Source organism: Pseudonaja textilis, chromosome Z, assembly GCF_049901715.1.
Source record: "Pseudonaja textilis isolate UNSWEBS1 chromosome Z, rPseTex1.2, whole genome shotgun sequence".
In the NCBI taxonomy this organism is placed as follows: Eukaryota; Metazoa; Chordata; class Lepidosauria; order Squamata; family Elapidae; genus Pseudonaja; species Pseudonaja textilis.
This window is the reverse complement of record NC_142008.1, coordinates 128,757,986-128,780,775: the sequence shown is the minus strand read 5'-3', so window position 1 is coordinate 128,780,775 and position 22,790 is coordinate 128,757,986. Positions and strand designations below refer to the sequence as shown.

Genomic DNA, 22,790 nt, shown 5'->3' with positions numbered 1-22,790 from the left:
AAAAAAAACTTTTTTTTAATATCTTGTTTTAAACCTTTATGGCTTCTCTTATCAATTCTAATCTTTTTACCGCCCCCCCATCTCTCAAATTCCACTTTTTTGATTTTCCTTCTCTGTAGTGTTTCTCTTTTCTGTTGCTTTCTGGCATTGTATCGATTTTTCATCTTATTTTCCCCTTTCTTGGTTGCTTTTTTAGGTTCTGAATTCTGCATTTTCTTTCCCCCCTTATTCTTTTCAACTATGATTTTTTGTCCATTAAATACTTCCTCTTGAATGTATTGTCCATTAAAGATGGCTTCTCCTTCTTCATCCCAATCCTCTTGTTCTTGTATTTCTTGGTAAGTAGAAATCGCCATTTCCAAAAAACGAAAGATAGATCCAAGAGAATCCTTGGCTTCTTGTTTATCTTGTTGTAGCTTTTGAAATTCCATTTGTAATCCTTGCACAGATAACGCCATTTTTTTTTTATTATTATTATTATTTAAAAGAGCAACCCAAATGTTTCTAGTCTTTCAAGAAATAGTTCCCCCAAAGTCACAAAGTAATCCAAAACAAAGCAGACTGTTCCATTAACACTTTCTTCTTCTTCTTCTTCTTTTTTTCCACTTCCTCCTGGGGTGAAATTCAATTAGACCGTTTCAAAATAATTTTTTAGAAGCCTTATTGTCATTAATTTCTAATCTTATAAACTTCAAGCAGTCTTCAATAAAGTCTTAGGATAATTTTTTTTACCTCTTCCTTCCCACTTATAGCAATAAACTTTTAATTTTTAAGTCCAATGTTCCAAAATCTTTTATCCCCTTGGCTTTAATTTTTAGGTTTATTTACCTTCTTTTCCCAAGCAGGTTTTCCAGATTTCCATCAGCTACTTCCGTAGGGAAGGAGAGTGAAAAGAAATAACTTTCCCTTTCACTTTCTTTTGCCACTTACACAGTCTTTCTGGGAACAATGTAGCAATAGAAAGGCAAATTCCAGGTTTTAAGAGCTCCTCTCTGTCCTGGCTCAGCCAAAGAAAAAACTTTCACTTTCTTCCTCCTGCACTTTCTTATCCAGCTGCAGACTTCTTTGTGGCGGCCATTGCTGACCACCGCTCCACCGCCTTGGGAAAAGGGGGTTTTGCTGGCTGGGGAGAGAGTCTGCAACACCCCTAAAATCCTGTCCGGATCCCCCCTGTCTTCAGCTGCCTCTACGGGGCAGCTATATCCCCCAAATCCACCCCGATCGGGGGCACCTCAGCAGCGAGCGCAGCAGGGATCACACGGAATTTCAAATCCCTTCTGCTGCCAAAGCCTTGCAAACCGGAAGTCCCACCCTAGATTTTTCCTTCTGGCTTGTGAGGGAAAAGTCATTTAGGAAATGGGTTTGGGGACATGAAGCCCCTTCCTGCAGCTGGTTGCTCTCCATCATCTTTCCTTTCTGGTGACTCTGTTTGAGGCTTGCTACGTCTTGATTTACATCCCCAATTGTCTTTTGGCAATCTTCTTTCTATACCTTCTTTATGTTTCAGTTTTCTCCCTGTTCCAACAAATAAAATACAGGTAGTCCTCAACTTACGGCCACAAGTGAGCCCATAATTTGTGTTGCTAAGTGAGAAATTAAGTGAGTTTTGACCTATTTCACGACTTTTCTTGCCATGTTTGTTAACTGAATCACTGCAGTTGTTAAATTAGAAGCATGGTTGTTAAGTGAATCTGGCTTCTCCGTTGACTTTGCTTGTCAGAAAATCGCAAAAGGTAATCACGTGATGCTGGGACACTGTGACCGTCATAAATGTGAGTCAATTGCCAAGCACCTGAATTTTGATCACGTGACCATGGGGATGCTGCACTGTTGTCAGCCACTTTTTTTCACTGTCGTGACTTTGAACAGTCACTAAATGAACTGCTGAAAATCGAGGATTACCTGTAGTAAACAGTAATAACCAGAAATAATTGTGCTTCACAATCGAGCCACAACCCAGCCTGTCTTCTCTGTCCCTGTTTCTCACAGTGCCATCCTCAGCAGTGAACAGTTCTGGTGTAGTAAAGATTGTCGTACGACAGGCTCCTCGAGATGGTTTAGTGTCTCCATCATCTGGGCCACAGCATCCGCCCATGCGTCCTGTGACGCCAACCACTGCCAGTACTTTACCTGGCCTTCCAACAGCTCTCTTGGCCCAGCGAGCCCCACTTCCTATGAACCCATCCTCATCAGTTAGGCTACCCAACCAGCCACTGGGACCAGTGAGACCACCTGCACCAGCTCCTCTCCAGACCCTGGTGAGACCCATGCTGCGAATGATACAAACCTCAAACCCCAACCTGGAGCAACAGCTGGGTAAGCATGTCTTAAAATCACCGGGTGGGATTGTGCGTAGCTTAAGAAAATTTGGGACTTGGATCCCGGTGCCAGCTTCAATTTTTTAAAAATAATGTTATATAGAAAATAAAAATCAAGGAACATGTTTATCTGTTTAAAAAAGACTAACTGTAGATATATTCTTCTAATTTTATGTAGATAAATGGCTGGTAGTAGTTCATGTAATAATAAAAAAATTAACCGGATTAAATTAGAATATTGGAGAAGATGCAAGTGAAATATGGTGAGAAATGGAACATTTTGGCTGATCTATGAAGCATTGGCATTTAGCAAAAATGTTCACGTTTACCTCTCCTAATGTGACTACTGGTTTCAGAATTTCTAATAGCACAAATAACAGTTCTAAAGTTAAATTGAAAAGAAATAATGAAAGAGGGCATCCTTGATGACATAACATAATATTACCCTCTGAAAATACCCCAAATTAATTAATTTAAACTCTTATTCAAATCACCATATGCTATACACTGTAGGGAATCCAACTGTAGGGTGTGTGTTTCAAAAACTTCCAGGAAATCATATCAAAAGCATTCTCAGTATCCAGAATAATTATTGCTAAATTCTACCTGTTTTGAATTACAGCAGTTACACCAATATATATATTTTCCAAATGCTGACAGTCCTGCCTAGATTCAGATTTCCTCATAGCTCTCTAAACAGTGGTAAAATGATAGATCAAACATAGCAAAAACATGCATTCTTTAGAACATTTTGCAGTTGATGGAGAACTGGTAACTGTCCAGCTATGATACAGCATATTCTGAAGTCATAGAGGTGTGTTTTATTCAGTTTTGTGGTCATATTTTCAAAACATTTCCAAAGAATATAAGCACCTACAAATGCCAAGAAGTCCTCTAAACAACATTTAACATGTGCAATAGCTCCAATCCAAAGAGGGAGCCAAGTGACACGTTGCCATACTTTAGAAAACATGAAAGAGTTTGTAGATTTGTCGGCAATCCTCATGATTGCTCTTCTGTTTCCTTCACAGTTCCTCCTTCCCCGCCTCCCACAGTTGCTTCATTTGCTATCAGCCCAGCTGCCACTGTTACTGTTTCTGCCAACACTTCTCCTACAATGGTGTCCCAAATTGCCTCAAGCCCCATGCCCAAGGAGGAACCGGAGATGTTAACTCTGCGTTCTACTACACCTACACCACCACCACCCCTTTCCATCCTGGCCCCAAGGCCGAGACGGCAACCTCCTCCCCCACCCCGCTCCCCTTTCTTTCTGGTGAGTTCCTTGGCTCAGGGATGTGGCTTTTGGTGGCGGGGGTAGGGAAGGGCTGGAGGAACAGAATAGTTGACAGGTTGCAGCAGGGAGGTGGTAAGAAGTTGAATAAAATTCTGTCTGCTTGTTCTGGCCTCCAGGAAGCACTTGAAGAGAAGAGGAAGAAGCAGAAGGAGGAACGTCTCGACCGGCTTTTCCGTCTCAATGAACAGCATTGCAACCTTGCGCCCATTTACGGTACTGAAGTGCTCCGCTTTTGCACCCTCTTTCCTCCTGCCCCACTGCCTCCACAGGATGAGGAGGAGGAGGAGGAGGTGGTGGTGGAGGAGGCGAGTGAAGAACAAGCCATGGTAACCCAGAAAGTGGAACCAAAGGGCTCGAGGGGATCTGGACACGCCCATTGCTATGCAGCACAAGTCCAAAGGGGAGCTCAGCATCTTGAGGCCTATTGGCAGCGGTCAGAAACCTTGGCCCAAGCAGTCCTGACGCCCCAGCAACGGATTGAGGAGCTGACAGACATTATAGAGAGGTAACATTTTCCTGCAGACATTTGGCTGTTTTGAAATGGTGGTGCTAAAGGGGAGAAGCATGAAGAAATCCTTAAGGTTTTTTAAATATTCTTGTAAGTTCCAGTTTTAGTCAAATCTCCCTCTTTATTTTCTTGAGGTGTTTATGTATTTATTAAATAGAGTTTTAATCCACATTGATTATTTTATAAGTAACTCAAGGTGGCAGACATACCTAGAGTCTCCTCCTTCCTGCTTTCCCTACAACAGCAACTCTGAAGTGAGTTGGGCTGAGAGAAAGGGACTGACCCAAAATCACCCAGCCAGCTTTCATGTCTAAAATGGGACTAGAACTCCTGGGCTCTTACTTTCTAGGCCAGCAATTTAACCACTACACCAAACTGGATATTGACTATGTGTTCTTGCATCTCCTTTACTGTCTGTTCATCTTTGCAGGTTCATTTTCGTTATGCCTCCTGTGGAGGCTCCGGCTATCACCATGCACACCTCTCATCCTCCCCCAACACTCTTGCTCCAGCAGTCGGTCTTCAAGGAGACCTTGCGCCAAGAGCTGTCGCCCCATGCAAGTTGTCTGCATCGTATCATTTGCAACATGAGGACCCAGTTCCCAGACCTTCGCCTCATCCAGTACGATTGCGGTAGGTGGTGAAGTGTTTAGGGTCCACTTGACATCTGTCAGAAAGAAGAGCCACATGTCGGCCTGCTTATAAGGTTAAAGAAAATTATTTCTAGGTTGGTGGATATATACTTGCCCATTGTCCAAGTATTCTCTCTCTCTGATCTTTTTGTTTGTCTTCAGGCAAATTGCAGACTTTGGATATTCTACTACGGCAGCTCAAGGCTGGAGCCCACCGGGTCCTGATTTTCACCCAGATGACCCGCATGTTAGATGTATTGGAACAATTCCTCAATTATCACGGGCACATCTACCTGCGATTGGATGGTAGCACTCGGGTAGAGCAACGGCAGGTAAGTGATAAAGAGCTTGTGCCCTTCCTGAAATGCTAAGCAAATCCCTGCCAATCTTCCAGAAGTGATTCGTTCTGCTTTCTTCCTACCTCATTTATTTATTTAAACAACCTGTAAGGCCACCCGTCTCACAGAAGTGTTTCTAACTTGCATGCAAAGATTAAGAATAAGCAGTGTAACACAAAAACAAAAGCCATAAACGGAGTCCAATTCACAGTGAGTACCATTAACCAGCAAAGCTTGTTTAATAACTTCATGGCCCAAACACCTCTGGGGGAATAGTGAGAGGCTCGAAGGATCAAGACCCTTCTAATCTTTAGAGTGAGGCAGATTCATAGAGCAGACACTGCAGTACAGAATGAATCACTCTGGGATCTAACAATGTAATGTTTAATTGAAGGGACCAGGAGCTGTCCTCTGTGTTAGATAGATAGGCAGTCATGAGAAATCAGTGTGAATTATTTGAAGAGGAAAAAAAAAAAGCTTTCATTCACATTTTTTTAACTACCTGGCTTTTTCTTTGGTGCAGGTATGCTGCATAGATAAGGGAATAACTGGGACAGTCCAAGACTGGTGGGACGGGCTTGCAGAAGGAAACTATTGCAAATTATGGAGACTACATCCTGTAATGGAAGGGGTATTTTTTAACATGCAATGTACAGGTAGTCCTCGACTTACAACCACAATTGAGCCCAAAATTTCTGTTAAGTGAGACATTTGTTAATGAGTTTTGCCCCATTTTATGACCTTTCTTGTCTCAGTTGTTAAGTGAATCACTGCAGTTTATAACCCTGTTGTTAAGTGAATCTGGCTTCCCCATTCATTTTGCTTGTCAGAAGGTCACAGAACGGGATTGCATGACCCCAGGACACCGCAATGGTCATAAATAAGAGCCAGTTGCCAAGTGTCTGAATCTTGACCACATGATCATGGGGATGCTACAAAGGTAGCTGAAAAACGGTCATAATCTCATATTTTAGCACTGTTATTTTGAACGGTCGCTAAGCAGACTGTTGTAAGTCGAGGACCATCTGTAGTTCTGGAAGAAAAAATATTTTTTAGGTTGTCAAATTAAGATAATTGTATCAACTGCTTTTAATCATGTAATTCATAAATGATGATAAACCTGCCTTCCCCTCCTGAAGCTAGGGGATAAAAGCAGAATTCTAGTCCAGGATTTTCTTTCTTTCTTTGGTTTTGGCAGGCACTGATGGAGCGTTTCAATGCAGACAAGCGCATCTTCTGTTTCATCTTGTCAACGCGCAGCGGTGGGGTGGGAGTGAACCTGACCGGTGCTGACACTGTAGTGTTCTATGACAGCGACTGGAACCCCACCATGGATGCCCAGGCCCAAGATCGCTGCCACCGTATTGGGCAGACACGGGATGTTCACATCTACAGGTTAACTAAGCTTTCTACTCCATGTATAACAAAACATTGGTCATGATGATGATGATGTTACCTAGTCTGGTAACGAAACGTTCAGAAACTAAATTGAAACAAGCTTGAAGAACGATCCACAGCCAAAATCTAAACCCTAAGCTACAAGTATTTTCCGTTATTTCATCGTTTAGTCTAATTTAGCCATATTTACGCTGACTGGCAGTTACTCTCCAGGGTTTCAGTCTGCACACTTGGCAAATGAGATTGGAGAAGAGGTACAGAGCATGGGATCTTATTGGTTATATATCAGTCAAGTGGCAAGGAAACCAGACGATTCAGGCAGTTCAAATGAGTACAGATAGTCCTTGACTTACAGCAGTTCATTTAGTGACCGAAGTTACAATGGCCCTGAAAAAAGCGACCTGTGACCATTTTTCACACTTGAAACTGTTGCAGCATTGCTGTAGCCACATGATCAAAATTCAGATGCTTGGCAACTGACTCATAATTATATTTGCAGTGCCTTGGGGTCATGTACCAGCTTCTGCAACCTTCTGACAAGCAAAGTCAGTGGGGAAACTAGATTCACTTAACAACTGTGTTACTAACTTAACTGCAGTGATGGCATGAACTTAATGAGTATGGCAAGAAAGGCCATAAAATGGGGCAAAATTCACTTAACAAATGTTTCACTTAGCAATAGAAAGTTTGAGCTCAGTTGTCGTAAGTCAAGGACTATTTGTATAAAGCTATATTGCAAGCTTAAACTCTACAAGAATGACCATTTGCCAGCTAAGGGAAATGAGCGGGAGATAAGAGAGGCATTCAAGGTGGGCTGGACTTAGATCTCTTGCTGCGCTAATAACTTGCGATTTATGATGCGTTTAACTCGTTCCTTGAGTTCAGCCTGGTCATCTCCTACAGTGTCGTTATAACATCTACACTCCCATTTTTCAGGACCAGCTCTGGTAGCTGCAGAAAATGATTTAGAGTGATGGTTAATAAGTGTATTATAGCACCAAGTATTTTTTTAAAAAAAAGCCTTATTCATAAGTTTCATAGGTTTTTCCTGATGTAGACACAATTGCTAGCAGGAACTTACAGATTAACTCTCTGGTGCTTTCTTTAGGTTGATCAGTGAAAGGACAGTGGAGGAAAATATTCTGAAGAAAGCTAATCAGAAAAGGATGCTAGGAGATATGGCTATTGAGGGGGGCAACTTCACTACAGCCTACTTCAAGCAGGTAACCATAAACATCTGCAATTGATCCTGGACCTTGGTACTAAATTGTGATGTGCTCAGTGTAATGGTGTATTGGACCCACAGTTTTTATCATAAAGAAGCTTCTTAATTGTGTCCTGTTATTCTGAGACATCCTTAGTTATGTTAGTCTGCTACAAAAAAGGCAACAAAATAATCACTAGATATGTAGGACAGCGGTTCCTATTGTAAGGATAATTTGTAAGTGAATTTCTCTTCCCTTAGCAAACGATCCGTGACCTGTTTGACATGCCACTAGATGAACCCACTAAAAAAGAAGGAGAGGCCCCAGTTCCAGTGCAGGAGGAGGAAGAGGATCCCATGGCCACCAAGCAGACACAGATCCTGGAACAAGTAGGTTATTTTGTTCATTATGCTGAACATTAGGGAGATGCTCCCCTTGGACCAGGACTGTTGTAATTTCTGTCTGGAAATGTCTTCCCTCACAGGCATTGTGCAAGGCCGAGGACCCTGAAGACATCCGGGCAGCTACTCAGGCCAAAGCAGAGCAAGTGGCTGAGCTGGCAGAATTCAATGAGAACATTCCTTTGGATGCAGAAGACCGGTCCAGCAAAGAGGAAGAAGAAGCATTTTCTAAAGCAGAGCAAGAAATTGCTTCACTTGTAGAACAGGTACATAAAATCCTTCCTTTTAACCTGAGATGGAAGTGGAAGGTTGCCTCTTTGTTCCATGACATAGATCTGCTACAGTCATATAGAAACACTGTTTCCCTTAGATAAGGAGTGTCCAATTATGACAACTTCAGGATTTGTGGACTTTAAAAATTCTCCAGCCAGCATATCCACAGGTCTTAACAGTCGCCAAGGCCAGACACCTCTGCTTTAGATTCAGGCAGAGGGTTTTTTTTTCTTTAGCTCGTTTGTTTACGTGTATATGGCTGCCCATCTCATCATGACTCTGGGAGGCCAACCATAACTAAAGGAGTTCAGCCAAACAGCAGCATAACAGTGACTCCGTAATTGGCAGTAGGAATAAAATGTAAACAAACTGTCAAGGTTCCAAGTAATAGATCCATTGCAAGCAAAAACTCCAAGGCGGGTGGATTCCACAAAGCTTTATTGGAAATATATTGGCACATACCTGGTGAAAACCATCTCTGAAGGGCCCCTTGGTTTTTCCCCTAATTAAAAATAAAAGTTGTCCCCTCAAACCCAAATGTTCAGTCACATGACCCAACCAATGCAACATCTGCTGATCTGGTGACATCACTTCTCCTTCCACCAACCAAGTGTGAGAACGTCCTTGGTTCCCAAGAGAAAGTATTTTATTTTGACTACACATGCCCAGCTATCTCTAATCCCCACTCCCTATTCCTTGCTCCAGTGTGACTGCGTTGAAGCTCCAAGGTGGCTTCGCCCAGATCAGCTTCAAGGTTGGCACAAACATTCAAAATTCAACACAAATAGGAAAACATCTTACAAGCATTGCCTGCATTCCAACCCCATGTCCAAAATAATTTTAAAATATGTGATCTGTTCTTTTCAAAGATCCCTTCTGAATTGTTTTCCTCCCATTTTCTAGCTCACTCCTATTGAACGTTACGCCATGAACTTTTTGGAGGCATCCCTGGAGGACATCAGTCGGGAGGAATTGAAGCAAGCAGAGGTAAATTTCCACTCCCTTGTTGGTGAAATTCTTTTAGAAAATACCTGGTCAGAAAAATGGAAATCAGAGATCTTTTTTTTTTAAACCGGCTAAGTCTTACTTTAAATGTTGGTCAGCTCCTCAGTCTGATTCAACTTCTTTAAAATAGCCGCAAAGCAACCATCTTCCAGGCTGTTGAGAGGCCCATTTTTCTAGTCTCTCAACCTTTCATGGAGAGGACAATCAGCGCATCGTGTATATTAAGGACTTTCTGCAGTTTGAAATATGATGAGGATGTTTAGCATTTGGTTCTATTGAGAAGAAAGAAAAAGGTTATGTTGTAGTCTTATTTTTCCTGATACCTTTGAGTAGTTCACAGGGCTAAAATACTTGCTAAGCTAGTGGTGATTCCTCCTTACTCGATTTCTCTGTGGTTCCAGGAACAGGTGGAAGCTGCACGCAAAGATATTGACCAGGCTAAGGATGAGGTGGTCTTTAAACTGCCAGAGGATGAAGATGAGAGTTACCTCCTTGAAGAAGGCTCCAGCAAGAAAAGCAAGAAGGCCAAATTTTCTAGCCGGACACACTCAGAAAGGACTGGCACCCGCATGAGTGAACGGCTCCGTAGTACCCGTCTTCCACCAAAGGATGGGGATAGTGGAGATGTGGAATCCTCTCAGATGAGGCTGCCCATTGTCCGGCATTCCCAAATAGTGACAGTTGTGGAAGATGACAACCTACCCCAAGTAGCGCTGCACACCAGAAGTGCTTCGGTACGTAGAGTGATGGTGCAGGAAGAAAAGCGGGCTCAGATTGTCCTGAATACTCGAAGAACGTTGACCCGTCGGGAAGAGCTATGGAATAAAGGCCCAGCTAGTGGGGAGAAGATGCAGAAAATTCCCCCCCACAGAAATGAAGCTCCCGGTGACAGGGTTTTGAGAACTAATCTCCATAGAACAGACACCCCATCTGCTGGGGATAAGCTGCTACAAGCTACTCCACAGAAATCAGATCCTGGAGCTGGTGGGGACAGAATTCTAAGAGGTTCCACATCAAAGGCTGATACCTTGCTTGTTGATGAAAGATTACCAGGAAGTGCCCCACAGGCATCAGATACCAACTTGGATAAAGGGCCGAGGCCAGACCTACAGAAGCCTGAAAAACCTGGGCTGGATAAACTTACATGTAGCTCATCTAAGCCTGAGGTGTCAAGGGCAGAGGTAAAGGCTCCCGAATTTCACCTGCAAGGACTTGATAAAGAGGAATTTAAGTTTAAAGCGGATGTAGAAGAGCAGAAAATAGAAACAGAAATTTCTCAGCTCAGTCCACCAACCCTGGATTTCCACCCTGCTGAGTCTGCTGCAAATAAGGAAGTTCCGGCATTCCAAGAACAAGACAGTCTGGTCACTGGAAAATTATTGGATACACAGGCATTACCTGATCCCGGGAAGCTGAATGTCCCAGGTAGTAAAATGAAAGCAACAACTCTAGTGTCCCTTGACCCTGCAGAACTAATTTCTGAGAAGAAACCTGAGGTTACGGGTGAAATAAATTTACCTGTGATTGAGCAAAAGATGAGTGTGCAGAAGCCAACGGAAGGAGCAGATGTGAGCTCCAGCTGCAGTGCTGCAGAAGGAGAATCCGTCAATTCTGTGGATGAGGCAACCAGGCTGATCTCTACTCGAGAGACCACAGCACCTCCTGATGACATTGCTAAGGTAGTAACCGAGCCTCTTTCTTCTAAAAGCACAAAAGATGCCACTTGGGAAGCCGCAGACAGTGCAGCATCTTTTGTGTTGGATAGCAAAGTCCCCAAGGTGGACACCCCTGTGTTTCCCTCCTTGGATCACTCTCCAGCTACTAGCTCTCTCCTCCAACTGGAAACTTTGACCTGTATCAAGGAACAAAATGGCTTGAAGGAATATCTGAGAAGTGGAGACCTCCCTTCTCCTCTTTCAAGTTTGCTAACTGAGCCCCAGCTTGAAATCCTGCCATTGGGGGATACATCACCAAAATCAGAGACAGCTGACAGCAAAGTCAATAGTCTGGGTGAAACAACAGCTGAGAATCAAGGAGCAGTAGGAAAAAACAATCACGGGGAAGGGCCCCAGGAGGTTAGGCCTTCAGCAGTCTGCCCTGGCTCTGCTTCTTTGCAGGAGAGTTCATCGCTTCCAGGAAATTTGTCTTTAGATGACAGCCTTTCATCGAATAAACCTCCCCGTCGCCGAACTAGTGCTGATGTGCAAATCCAGCAAAGCTGTCAAACACCAGATGGCCCTGCCGCCAAAGTCTTACGCAAGTTGCCCGGGCGCCTGGTCACCGTGGTGGAAGAGAAAGAGCTCATTCGTCGACGCCGCAATCGCATGTGCAAGCTGGATTCGGGCCCCAGCGCTTTGATGAATCTGGGCAGCAGCCTGGCACAAAGCCTGTCAGGGCCAGAAATTCCGCCTTCTACTAAAGCCTTGCCTCTGCTGCGTGATTTGCCTGCCCGGCGAAGAATCGAACTGGAGAGCCGGGCAGCAGCCAAAGAAAAGGACGATGGTTCAAAAGGGGAGCTGCTAGGTAATACGTCCTCTGAGCCTGTCAAACGTAAACGAGGACGTCCCCCCAAGAACAAGTCACCAGATCAGCAAAATCCAGGGTTGCTCCAGCCCTTCCCCGAGCCAGCTGTGGAGATCAGCTCCCAAAGAAAAGCACCCGTGAAGAAAACGTCTGAGGGCCAGCCACAGACTCAGTCCCTAGAGCAGAAGGCCCCTGAGAGCTCCTCTCCCAAGAGCAAGGCAGACAGCAGTGAGAATGGTGACTATCCTGTGGAAAAGCGAAGGCGTGGGCGGCCCCCTAAAACTCGGCAGTCCCCCGTCATGCCTCCCAAGTCGTCTGCTTTGGAAGCCCTGCTCTCCCCATCCACAAAACCTCAAACTGTAGAGCTCCCCACAAAGGTGCAAAGGAAGCTGCCGAAATCTCCTGAGGTGGTCTCTGGAACAGAGGCCACCTCGAAGCTTCATGAGCCAGTAGACTTACATCCCAAAATGGCCGTCTCAAAAACCTCCCTTAAAGCATGGAATCAAACTTCACTGCATTCTCAACCTGGGTCAGATTCTAAATGCACCTTGAAGGCACAAGAATTGTTGACTGCTTTCCCTAAAGTGCTTTCCAAACCATCCACTGAAGTGTGTGAATCCCAGGCATCTTCTCCTCAAGGGGTCTCTGCCACAGAAACGTCACCAGAGATGCAAGATTCGCCTTATCTGACTCCCATGTCACGCTCACTATCCAAAGGTGCACTCAGCTCCCCAGCAGCAAATTCTCAACCTAAGCGGAAAAGGGGTCGTCCCCCAAAGAATCCATCTACACCTCGGGTGGAGGTGGCACAACCTCCTGCCTCCAACTCTGACCAGGAGACTTCTTTGGAGAAGCACACCCGGGCTCCTCCTGGCCGCAAGCGCCAAAGGCATAGGAGAAAGGATGACCTTGGTCCATCGTTGGCCAGCGCCAACCAGAGTTCTTCGGATGGTGAGGAGACCCGACCGCTCACCAGACTCTCCCTGCTGAAGCGGGAAGAAAAGCCGGAATTTTGCAGTGGGGCATTAGTTCAGCCCTCTCCAAAGGACACAGGCACTGAGAGGGCTTCATCAGCAGGGAGTAGTACTTGGGAACAGCCTTCCAACGACACCCCTGCCCGCTCGACTCGCCTGCGGCCTGGCTGCCTTGTTCCACCGCTGGAGCGGGAAACCCAGCGAAGGAAACGGCGCTGCTCCATGGAGGGCAAGCGGGTGAGGAATAGCAGTAAGTCACCTGCTTCCCAAGGCATCTCTGAACAGGAGGGTGGAGAGTCGGAGTCTTCCCTGAAGTCCTCGGAATCCAACAGTTATAAGTGTGTCCAGCAGCCAAAGCGCCAGTGTTATGACTCAGCCAGGCGGCGCAGTCAAAAAAGGGGCCAGGGTCACCAGAGTGGGATGGCTGACCGCATCCTCCGTAGCGCAGCAAAGCCTGCCGACAATGCCCAATCGGGCTCCTCTCCGATTCCCCCCAGGAAAACGGGCTCTGCTTTTGCTTCTTCAGCTGCGGGGGTCACTGGAGCCCTCTCTTCCCCAACAGCCCCTTCCTCCACCGCCCCAGTTACCTCTTCGCAAAGTAACAGAGGCCGCAAGCCCAAGACGTGACCACAGCGCGAGAGGTCCCACCGGTCTTTCTCTGCGGGGATGGCTCGACTGCCACCTCTTTTCCTGCACATAACAGTAAGCAGATCTAGTCCCTCCTCTCCCTTTGCTCTTATTCCTCCTATTAATGTGGGGGCGGCTACTGGAGGTCCCTGCATTCCAGTCTTGACTGTTGGAGTACTACTTGAAAGGAGGAGGAGGAAGATGGTGAGCGTGGCTCTTCATTCCCAGCTGCTTTTTCTGGGAGCAGGCAAGGAGCACTCCTGCTGAGGTCACTCACTGGGGCTGGGTAGCTCAGTTGCCCCGCCACAGGTTGTAGTGGCAGGGCCAGCACTTTGCAATGAATTCTGCTACTTCCTAGCTGCAGAGAGAGTAGTTTGGGGTGGGGGGCGGGTGGGGTAGCTTCAGAGTTGTTGCCCCTAGAATGACACTACAGGGCACCTGCTATCCTTAAATGCCCCCCAGCGCTTTGGGAAGTCCAGTCCAGGCTTTTGATAGGCACGTGTCACGTTTTGGGCCCAGGTGTTCCCCTGTCCTCTTCCCTCTCACCCATCTCCTAGTCCTGCAGAGGATGCTCTCCTGATTTATAAACATGATTAGCTCTTACTTTTTTAACAGCTTTGGGTTGGTTTTTAAATGACAGTGACCAAATGCTAGGTCCCCTTTTCTGGCTATCCCTTTTGATTGTCTCCCTGCTTATTCCGTTCACCACATTGAGGCATGAAGAGGCGGGACAGATATTTCCCAACCCACGTGGAGGACAAGGAAGAGGAGACCCACTACACAACCCAGTAAGATTACGTGTTCCTTTTCTGCATCACTACCCGGAGAAAAATATTTTCTTTCAATGATGTTGATCACAGCCTCGCTGCTCCAAGGACCTTTTTTCTTTTTTTGTGGGTTCGTGAGTTGGGTCAACTCCTCCCCTTCCACTCCTGTGTACAGCTCTCATTGTAAAATAGGTTCTTTTGAACATAAACTATGCAAAGGTTATTTTGTATAGGGGAGCGCAATTTTCCCTCCCTTCCCTCGCTGCAGTGGGTTTCAGAGGGTGGCAGCCCTCTGTCTGGATTTGGGGATGGGCTGCAGTGGGAGTGGAGCGGGAGGTGTTCCCACGGAGCTGTCTTTCCTACTGAAGCATGTTCAGAACTTGTACAGAAAACCGTTGTAATCTTTCTTCAGAATAATGCTATGAATAAAGTGTTAAAAGGGGAAAAACACACATACCACATGGATTTGTGGAATTTTCGTAAAGGTTTTATTTTCTGTGTCTCCTTCTCTTCAGAAAACAGCCGGTTTGGGCCCAGTGGGTTGGGTTGTATGAAGGAGCTGGGTCCTGGTGTTCGTTTCTCCACACGCTGTCATGCTCAAATTGAGCAAATTTACTTGGACTTGGCACAAGAAGTCATTTGCTATTCAGTTAGACAAACTAGAATCTACATTTGCATTTCAAACCATAGCTTAAGCAAAATAGGCAGTTTGCTTTGGTGGCCAAGCCCATTATTTTAGCATACCTACAGTTTAAAATTAAAGGTTATGCTAAGAATGGTAGCAAATTATATCTGAGTTTATTAGGAAATAGCCAAACTTAAAAGTACAGGTAATCTTCAATTTACAGCAGTTCATTTAGTAACCGTTCAAAGTTACAACAGCATTGAAAAAAGGGACTTATGACCATTCATTCTTATGACAATTGCAAGCATCCCTGTGGTCCCATGATTTATAATCAGATGCGTGGCAACTGGTTCACATTGATGAGAGTTGCAGTTTCCCGGGGTCATGTGATCACCTTTTGCGACCTTCTGACAAAAAAAAGCCAATGGGGAAGCCACATTCACTTAAAACTGCAGTGATTCATTTAACGTGACAAGAAAAGTCGTAAATGGGGCAAAACTCACTTCACAAATTTCTTATAGCAACATAAATTTTCGGCTCAGTTGTGGTCCTACGTTGAGGACTACCTGTGTCATCTGGGAATAGAAGTGGACGATGGTGAATGTTCATCTGATTCCATATTCAGATACATTTCATAAGATTTTTCTTGAAACTTACTAGTACAATAATAACCTGTCATCAAGATTATATAAAAGATTGTGATGGGATATAAACGTACTAAATAAATAACACTGGGAGACAAGAAGAGCCAGATTCAAGACCAACTGATCTGCCTATTGTAATTGTGCATTCACATCTTTTGTACACATAATTCATTTAGAAACATTCTCCTCAAAGAAGACACTATTTTTAAATAAAACATTTTTCCTTGCACAGGATTAGTTCTTGTGGAGAGGCAGGAAACTGAAAGAAAAATTCTGCCCATCTACACTCAGCTGATTACACTAGCCACCTACACTATAGCTGACTTCCTTCTGCTGAGGGCTTTGGTCTTTTAGGTAAAAGGTTATCAAGGCAGGAAGTCTATGTCTCACCTGCAGAAGAGACAACCATGGAGAGAGAATTGCAGGCTTGATCTCCCAAGGTTTGGCCCGTAGGAGAAAGAAAAAACAGGTTTCCTCTCTTGTCCCACAAGTCAAAAACCCAGTTGAATTAAAATCACGTGAAGTCCTCTCAAGGTAGATATTGGGAAGAATTTCCTGACCTCACAAGCTGTCACCCAATGGAACAAGCTGCCATGAAGAGTGATTTCTCTACTGAGGTCTTTAAACAGCCTGGATGGTCGTTTCTTGGGGACTCTGGTGAGTCTTAACCTGAGATGGAGCTTGCCTCCATCCTTGTGAGTCTGTGATCCTAGCGGGACCAAGGGTGGTGATCATGGAAGTTGTGATCCATTATTTGAATACTGCAGGTCCAAAATGGGAAATATTTAGGTATCGATCAAGAAAACACTGATTGGAGGAGATGGTAGTTCTAGCCCACATGAGGGTAACCCATTGGAAAAGGCTGGCTTACACTGGAAGGAATGGGAATGAAAAAAATACTCCTTTGCATTAGCAACCAAGTCTCCCAGGAACAAATAACACCCAACAACCAAGCTTGTAATATGCTATAAAGGAAGCAATAAATTATTCTGCGCACAGCTTTGTTGCAAACTTAGGAATGTAGGCAAACTTGTTCCTCAGTCTGCAGGCATTACTTGACAGAACCTGCTGTGGTTCTTCAGGGCTGCAGTTGAGTATCCTTGACAGAGCTCTTTCTAAGCTATATCTAGTTTTCCCTTTCACCTCATTGACCTTGCTACATGCCTGAAAAGAAGGGTCTAACAAGGGATTGTAGAACAGAATTGAATATGTTCATGGCACTATCCGATGAAGAAGTCCCAGGCTAAGAAGCAAGGAGCCAGGAAAAAAAAGTATCTTCTCTCTCCTTCAACCTGAACTTGAATTTGAGCATATCTGCATTAGGGTAAGTACTTCACGAAGCAAATCGAACACTCCATCGATAAATACTGAAAGATGAGAAATAATAAAGGGAACATCCATTAATAGCATTTTGACTTATATACCCGCCCCATATAACGCTCTGGGCAGTTTACAATATTGGTACCGGTGTATTGTCATCTGGCTAGCAATCTGGTTCCTCATTTTACCTTTCCATTTGGAAGGATGGAAGGCTCAATCAATCTTGAGCCCCTTCAGGATCGAACTCCAGGCTGTGCAGCAGAGTCAGCCTGCAATATTGCATTCTAGCCACAGGGAGGTGCAGTGCTTAGAATCTAGTATTGCAGGCTAATGCAGCTCATTGCCAGGAGTTCAATCCTCGCTTGCTCAAGCCTTCCATCTTTCTGAGGATGGTAAAATGAGAACCCAGATTGTTGGAGGACAATACGCTGACTGTAAACTGCTTAGAGTGGGGCATAAAACACTATGAAGTGTTATATAAGTCCTATTGCTCTTGCTAAGCTTACTTGGCTAGGTAAGCCAGCTGCTGTTCCTTAAGTCACCTGATTTCCTCTTCATTGTCCCACCCTGCCTCGGAGGTATAACTCAGAATATTCCCTATCTAATCTGCCAGGCTCCAGCCATTTTTATTAGTTGAAGGCAGCCTGGAAGTCTTTCTCAGCTCTTTTGCAGAGCCTGGCAGAGATTTCCAGTTGAACCTCTCAAGGCAGCAGCGCCCAGAAAGCAGACTGGAAAAAGGAAAGAGAGGAGAGGCCACGAGCTCAACCGGAATGATTCAAACATGACTTCATAGAGAAAGCAGTGAGAACCCAACCCAAGATAGGCGAAACTGGTGGGCGTGTGAGTACATAGCAGCCAGAGAAAACCAGGAAAAATGTTCAGAAGAACAGTAAACATCAAGAGAGGTGCGAGTTCTGTTGGATGTAAGTCTTTTCTTGTTTTTTTCTGTTCTTCCCTACCTTTGCCACAAGAGCCGAGTGAAAGACCCAGTCAAAAAGCTTTCTTAATCTTGATCTTATACATTCTGTTTGTGAAAAAGTTGCCTGTCTGGTGGTCTGCCTCGAATGGCTTCACAACAATTTGGCCCGGATCAATTCAAGGCACAAGAGCTTGGCTCAAAGAAGACTTGACGCCAAGATGATGTGGTTCTTCTCCATGCCACACCAAGACACAGAGTTGGAAATCGGGTCTCCCAAATGAAATGAAGACATTCACACTTCCAGCCTCTGTAAGTAGACTCACAACCTCGGGCTACCATAGTATCCTGAAGCCTCAGATAATTAATGTGAATCACTGAAAGAGCAAAAGAATCAAGCTTTTTTACGAATAAAGGCGAATATACGTGTCCCAGGATAATATTGCAGAATCCAATCTGGGTCAATCACGGGACCAGAGGTCTTACCTTACGAGTTTTCGGACTTGTTCTGGAGCCCATCTTCAGGGAACTTCTCTCTAGCCTTTTGTTTTTTCTTCAACTTGGTGGTGTATCCTTTAGTCATGGATGAAGAAATGGGGGTCCTCAATGAAGCGGAGAGCAGAGGTATGGCAGGACCGGACACTTTGGAAGGTGACAACCCTGGCAAGCCCCCCGCTTTGAATGTGCACAGATTGCGCAACCTGGCCATAGCTAGCATCGTCTGTGGCTGTTCGTGCATTGGGGTCCTGGCTCTGATTTATGCAGTCAAGGTGAGTGATTTCCCATAATGAAAAAGCTGGAAAGTTGGTGATAGAATTAATGGCTTTGTTCCGTGTTCCCTGAGAAAGAGAACAACACTGAGTTCAATTTTCTTTGGGAAAATAATTCCTGGGGATTAAGAAAAATATATTAATAAAAATATTGAATAATGATATGATCTTTTTTTCCCAAATATATCTACTGATCCAAAAAAAGAAGTATTTAAATGCCAAATAAAATCTTTCCCTCATCACTTCTGGCCCTGGTTGCCATCATTACCAGAGAGGAGAAAAGCCCACATGCCATAAAATCACCTATGATGTATGGCACATAGAGAAAAGGGGCTTTTTTGTTTTGAGGGTTTGCTAAAGTGGATCACGCAGCTAATATCTTCATCTAGTAGACCTAATTACATCCAAAGGAGAAGGGAATGAATTGTTTTCCATTTCCCAAAGCCGAAAACTGAGATTTTCAATAGATACCTAGTATGGCTTATACTTATAGAATTCTCAACAACTGAAGATAATAGGGTGGGGTTTGAATGGTGGGAGAATATATTCCTCAAGCAGATGCGGAAAATAACTATCCTAGACCTGATGTTCATTAAAATTCCCATGCTACCTTCAGGTAGCAAATCCTAATCAATATTTTGCAAAAGTGTCAGATTCTAAAACAGAGGAGAGCTGTTGCGTTCCATGGGCTGTAAGGTTTTTAAAAGGCATGAATCCTCATTCCCTTAAGGAAGGTACCTTAGGCCTCTCATGAAGTGGGCTGTACAACGCTAACGCTAGAAGAAACAAATGAATTTTTAAGACTTGTTTTTATCCTGAGGTAGCTTAAAGGCTTACCCAAGATTAATCAATGGACAAATAGAACTAATTGCAGGGGACAAGATTTCCTATAAAATTAGAACGAAGTTTATAATCCTTGTAAAAGATTTGGGCCACCACTGATCCTGCCCTGAAAATGTGCAGCCTCAGGAATGTTTTTAAGGCAAGTCACATTGTCGTTTCATAAGAATTGACAATGGAGCTTCGCAGCTTCACTTTTTTATGGCTAGAAGACTAGGGCCAAAGTATTCCTTCAGGGCAGGAGGAAAGCAAAAATCAACCATGCTCTTAGCAATTCACAAATGAAACCCATGACAAAACGTTATTTCGTCTGGCTGCTTCCTCTTTGAAGTTTAATTATTTTATTAAATTCCTATGCCACCCATCTGGCCTAAGTGGCTCTTGCCTAGTTCCTTCAAAGCAATTTTCTTTCCAACCCAGTTTCCCATTATATCCTTCAACGGCACTCTCTCTCTCTCTCTCTCTCTCTCTCTCCCTCTCTCTCAATGGGGTGCAGGGGTGGTGCATGGGCCCTCCATGGGCTCTGTTTTCACTGACAGAAGACTATCAAAACAAACTAAAAACAAAAGGAGAAATGTTTCCCCTTTTGTATTTGGGTTTGCAAGAAGGGATAGGAAAGGAGAAAGAGGAAAGACGGGAAGAGAGCAAGGAAGGAAAAATAAGGAAAGAGGGGAAGCAAGAAGGAAGAAGGAAGAAAAAAGAAAAGGGAGGATTATAATGAGATTGAGGAGGGTCTCAGGGAAGTCCTGCCTTAGCACTTGGCCACCATAGGTTCCCCTGACATGAGTGACGTCGAGTTGGTGACACCCATCATGGCCACTCCCACCATGGCTCTCCGAGGTCAAACACAGTCCTGATGTGGCCCTCAATGAAATAGAACGTGGCACCAGCAGTGGTATTCAGCAGGTTCTGACTAGTTCTGGAGCAGAAATTTTGAGTAGTTCAGAATACTACCTCTGAGTGGCCTCATCTCCCCCATCTATTCTCTGCCTCCCGAGTCCCAGCTGATTGGCTGGGTCTTCTTTTGCTGCCCTGTAGAGGAGAATGGAGCTGGAAAGCAGGTGAGTGGGGTGGGGTGGGAATGGGGATTTTGCAGTATCCTTCCCCTCACCATGCTCACCAAGCCACGCCCACAGAACCGGTAGTAAAAAAAATTGAATCCCACCACTGTTTGACACTCCTGGTGTCAAGGTTCCCGGCAGTTACTCCAATTAAATCATGAGCCTCAAGCCACACTCCCAAAACTAAAGAGGATTTATTTGAAGCTACCATTAGTCCAGCACTAACCTTGGCGTAGCTGAGATACATAATTCACTGCCACCCTTGATCCTGCTCCCCACCCCCCAACCATCTGGGCCTATCATCCAACGAAAAAGATCTATAGCCAAGAGTCATCAATTATGCTCTCCAATTAGATTTTTTTTCCCCTGGCAGAAGCTTCAGCCATCTAATCATTCTTTGAAGAAAATATGAATGGAATGTACTTTCAATTTCAACTGCCTGCTGTTTGAAACTCCCCCCCACCTTCTTTCTATTGTCAACTATAAAATGTGTAAGCAAATTGTTTCATGAGTTGACACCTGGTATAAGGTCTCCTGCTTTGGGCCTGCTTTCTGCTCCTCAAAGGTCCCTTCCAACCAATGGTGGGATTCAATTTTTTTCTACCAATTCTGTGGGTGTGGCTTGGTGGGCGTGGCAGGGGAAGGATACTGTAAAATCTCCAGTCAGAGGTGGGATTAGCCGGTTCTCCAAACTACTCAAAATTTCCGCTACCGGTTCTCCAGAACTGGTCAGAACCTGCTGAATACCACCTCTGCTTCCAACCCTATGATTCTGTTTCTGTATTTCCATTTGACCTGTAGTCTTATTTTCTTTAAAAATAATTTTAATTTTTTGTTTGTTTTTTTGCATGAAATATGTAATCTGTCTCACATTAAACCTGCACCTGGGTGATCTATTTAACCCCCCCCCCCCACCCATCCCTATTGAAATCCTGCATTAGTCTAGCCTCTAGCTTGATAAATTACTCCAAAATGGGTAAAGCTGAATTTTCTGAATTTTCAACATTGGAACACATTACCCAATCGAAATTAAACTTGACTTAAAAATGTGTAACCTACATGTTTCATCTAAGTAGTTACAGAATTGGGCCTTTTAATCAACCCATTTCAGCAAGTAATGTACACGATGTCACAAATTCAGGCTAAGAAGAATTTTTCCTTAAAATGATTTCTGGTGTCTTTAGTCTACATCCAGAGTAAATAACAAAGTTTTTTTTTTTTTTGCTCCTTTAGGCTAATGAGAAGCAAAAGGCCCATTGCCAGAATGCAGCACTTCATTGGGCTCGGAAATCTCGGCTTATGTCTTGCCTGAGTATCATTGTCTGGATTTCCCTTCTTATTCTGATCCCCATGTTACTAGTCCTCATGTCTTACCTCATAGCTAAAGTAGAATGATGAGCCACATAATTTAATGACTTTGGGCTTCCGAAGTCCATGTTTACTATTGTGGTTTCTTCAGTTGGATTAAGCCAAGCAACCACTGAAGTATTTTTTTGTTGAGTTGGCTCCATGGATGGGAAAAATGGTGGGCATCAATTTTTTTCTCCTGCAGATGATGTAGAAGGATTTGTTCTACTCAAATGAAAGACACCTAGCTGGTTCTATCTGTTATCATCCTTATCCATTTGAAGTACTCTAGATGTTGGGAGTACACATCTCATCATTCCTAGCCAGGATTGCCATATGATTTGGATTTTCAGAAGCACCCGCACTTGATTGAAATATTTCTATTTGTTTCATGAAATGTTCTTTCCTGATGGAAAAAATACACCTACTATAGAAAACCCCTGAAAGAATGGTTGAGTGTGGAAAAAAGGAAGTCAAATTTATTTGGCATACAGATGTTTTGAATTATTGTGTGCTTCCGGGCAAACCATTTCATTTGGGCACAAAGACCACCCTCTCCCTTTCTACCAAAAGTAGTTTGCCTTTGAGGGAGGGGCAGCAAGCTCTATATCTTCAATGTCGTTATTCAGCAATCTCTTTTTTTCTCTTGTGGATGGCACAGATAACTTATACTTAGAATAATTTTGTCATTTTGAATGTACATTAAAATGAAATTTTGGTTGCATATAGCTCTCAAAGGCTCACCATCTCCAATAAACATAAACATGACAAAACAAATAAGTAAATAAATACAAAATTATACATACTGTATACCCACAGGTATTATATGACAGAGAATTAACACTGTCTAGTTTGGATGTATACATATACATGGCAAGAAAAACAAATCTTGTGAGTTTACCAGAATAGCATAGGAACAAAGCTGTTACAGAATTTGGTAGTCTTGCTAGAAATACTTTGAAACCGCCTCCGAGAGGGGGAGCAACAGAAAAAGACCGTGAAAT

The 22,790-nt window shown here is 44.0% G+C and overlaps 2 protein-coding genes across 6 annotated transcripts in view; both read left to right on the top strand.

The window, feature by feature from the left end:
• The window catches only part of SRCAP (Snf2 related CREBBP activator protein), a 38,578-nt gene extending 23,859 nt beyond the window's left edge, over positions 1-14,719 (top strand). For all 5 annotated transcript variants that reach the window (XM_026711920.2, XM_026711921.2, XM_087918258.1 and 2 more), the window contains 11 exons: positions 1,990-2,316; positions 3,350-3,591; positions 3,729-4,117; positions 4,551-4,753; positions 4,915-5,084; positions 6,289-6,485; positions 7,597-7,711; positions 7,954-8,082; positions 8,178-8,360; positions 9,271-9,354; positions 9,774-14,719. In XM_026711920.2, coding sequence (XP_026567705.2) covers positions 1,990-2,316; positions 3,350-3,591; positions 3,729-4,117; positions 4,551-4,753; positions 4,915-5,084; positions 6,289-6,485; positions 7,597-7,711; positions 7,954-8,082; positions 8,178-8,360; positions 9,271-9,354; positions 9,774-13,496 — 5,762 coding nt within the window. In that variant the 3' untranslated portion in view covers positions 13,497-14,719. The remainder of the gene's footprint in view (positions 1-1,989; positions 2,317-3,349; positions 3,592-3,728; positions 4,118-4,550; positions 4,754-4,914; positions 5,085-6,288; positions 6,486-7,596; positions 7,712-7,953; positions 8,083-8,177; positions 8,361-9,270; positions 9,355-9,773) is intronic.
• A 3,493-nt stretch (positions 14,720-18,212) lies between these two features.
• TMEM265 (transmembrane protein 265) lies at positions 18,213-22,387 on the top strand. Its single transcript, XM_026711989.2, has 2 exons — positions 18,213-18,538; positions 21,673-22,387. The coding sequence occupies exons 1-2, from the start codon at positions 18,350-18,352 to the stop codon at positions 21,832-21,834; spliced, it is 351 nt and encodes a 116-aa protein (XP_026567774.1). The 5' UTR covers positions 18,213-18,349; the 3' UTR covers positions 21,835-22,387.
• The last annotated feature ends 403 nt before the right edge of the window (positions 22,388-22,790 follow it).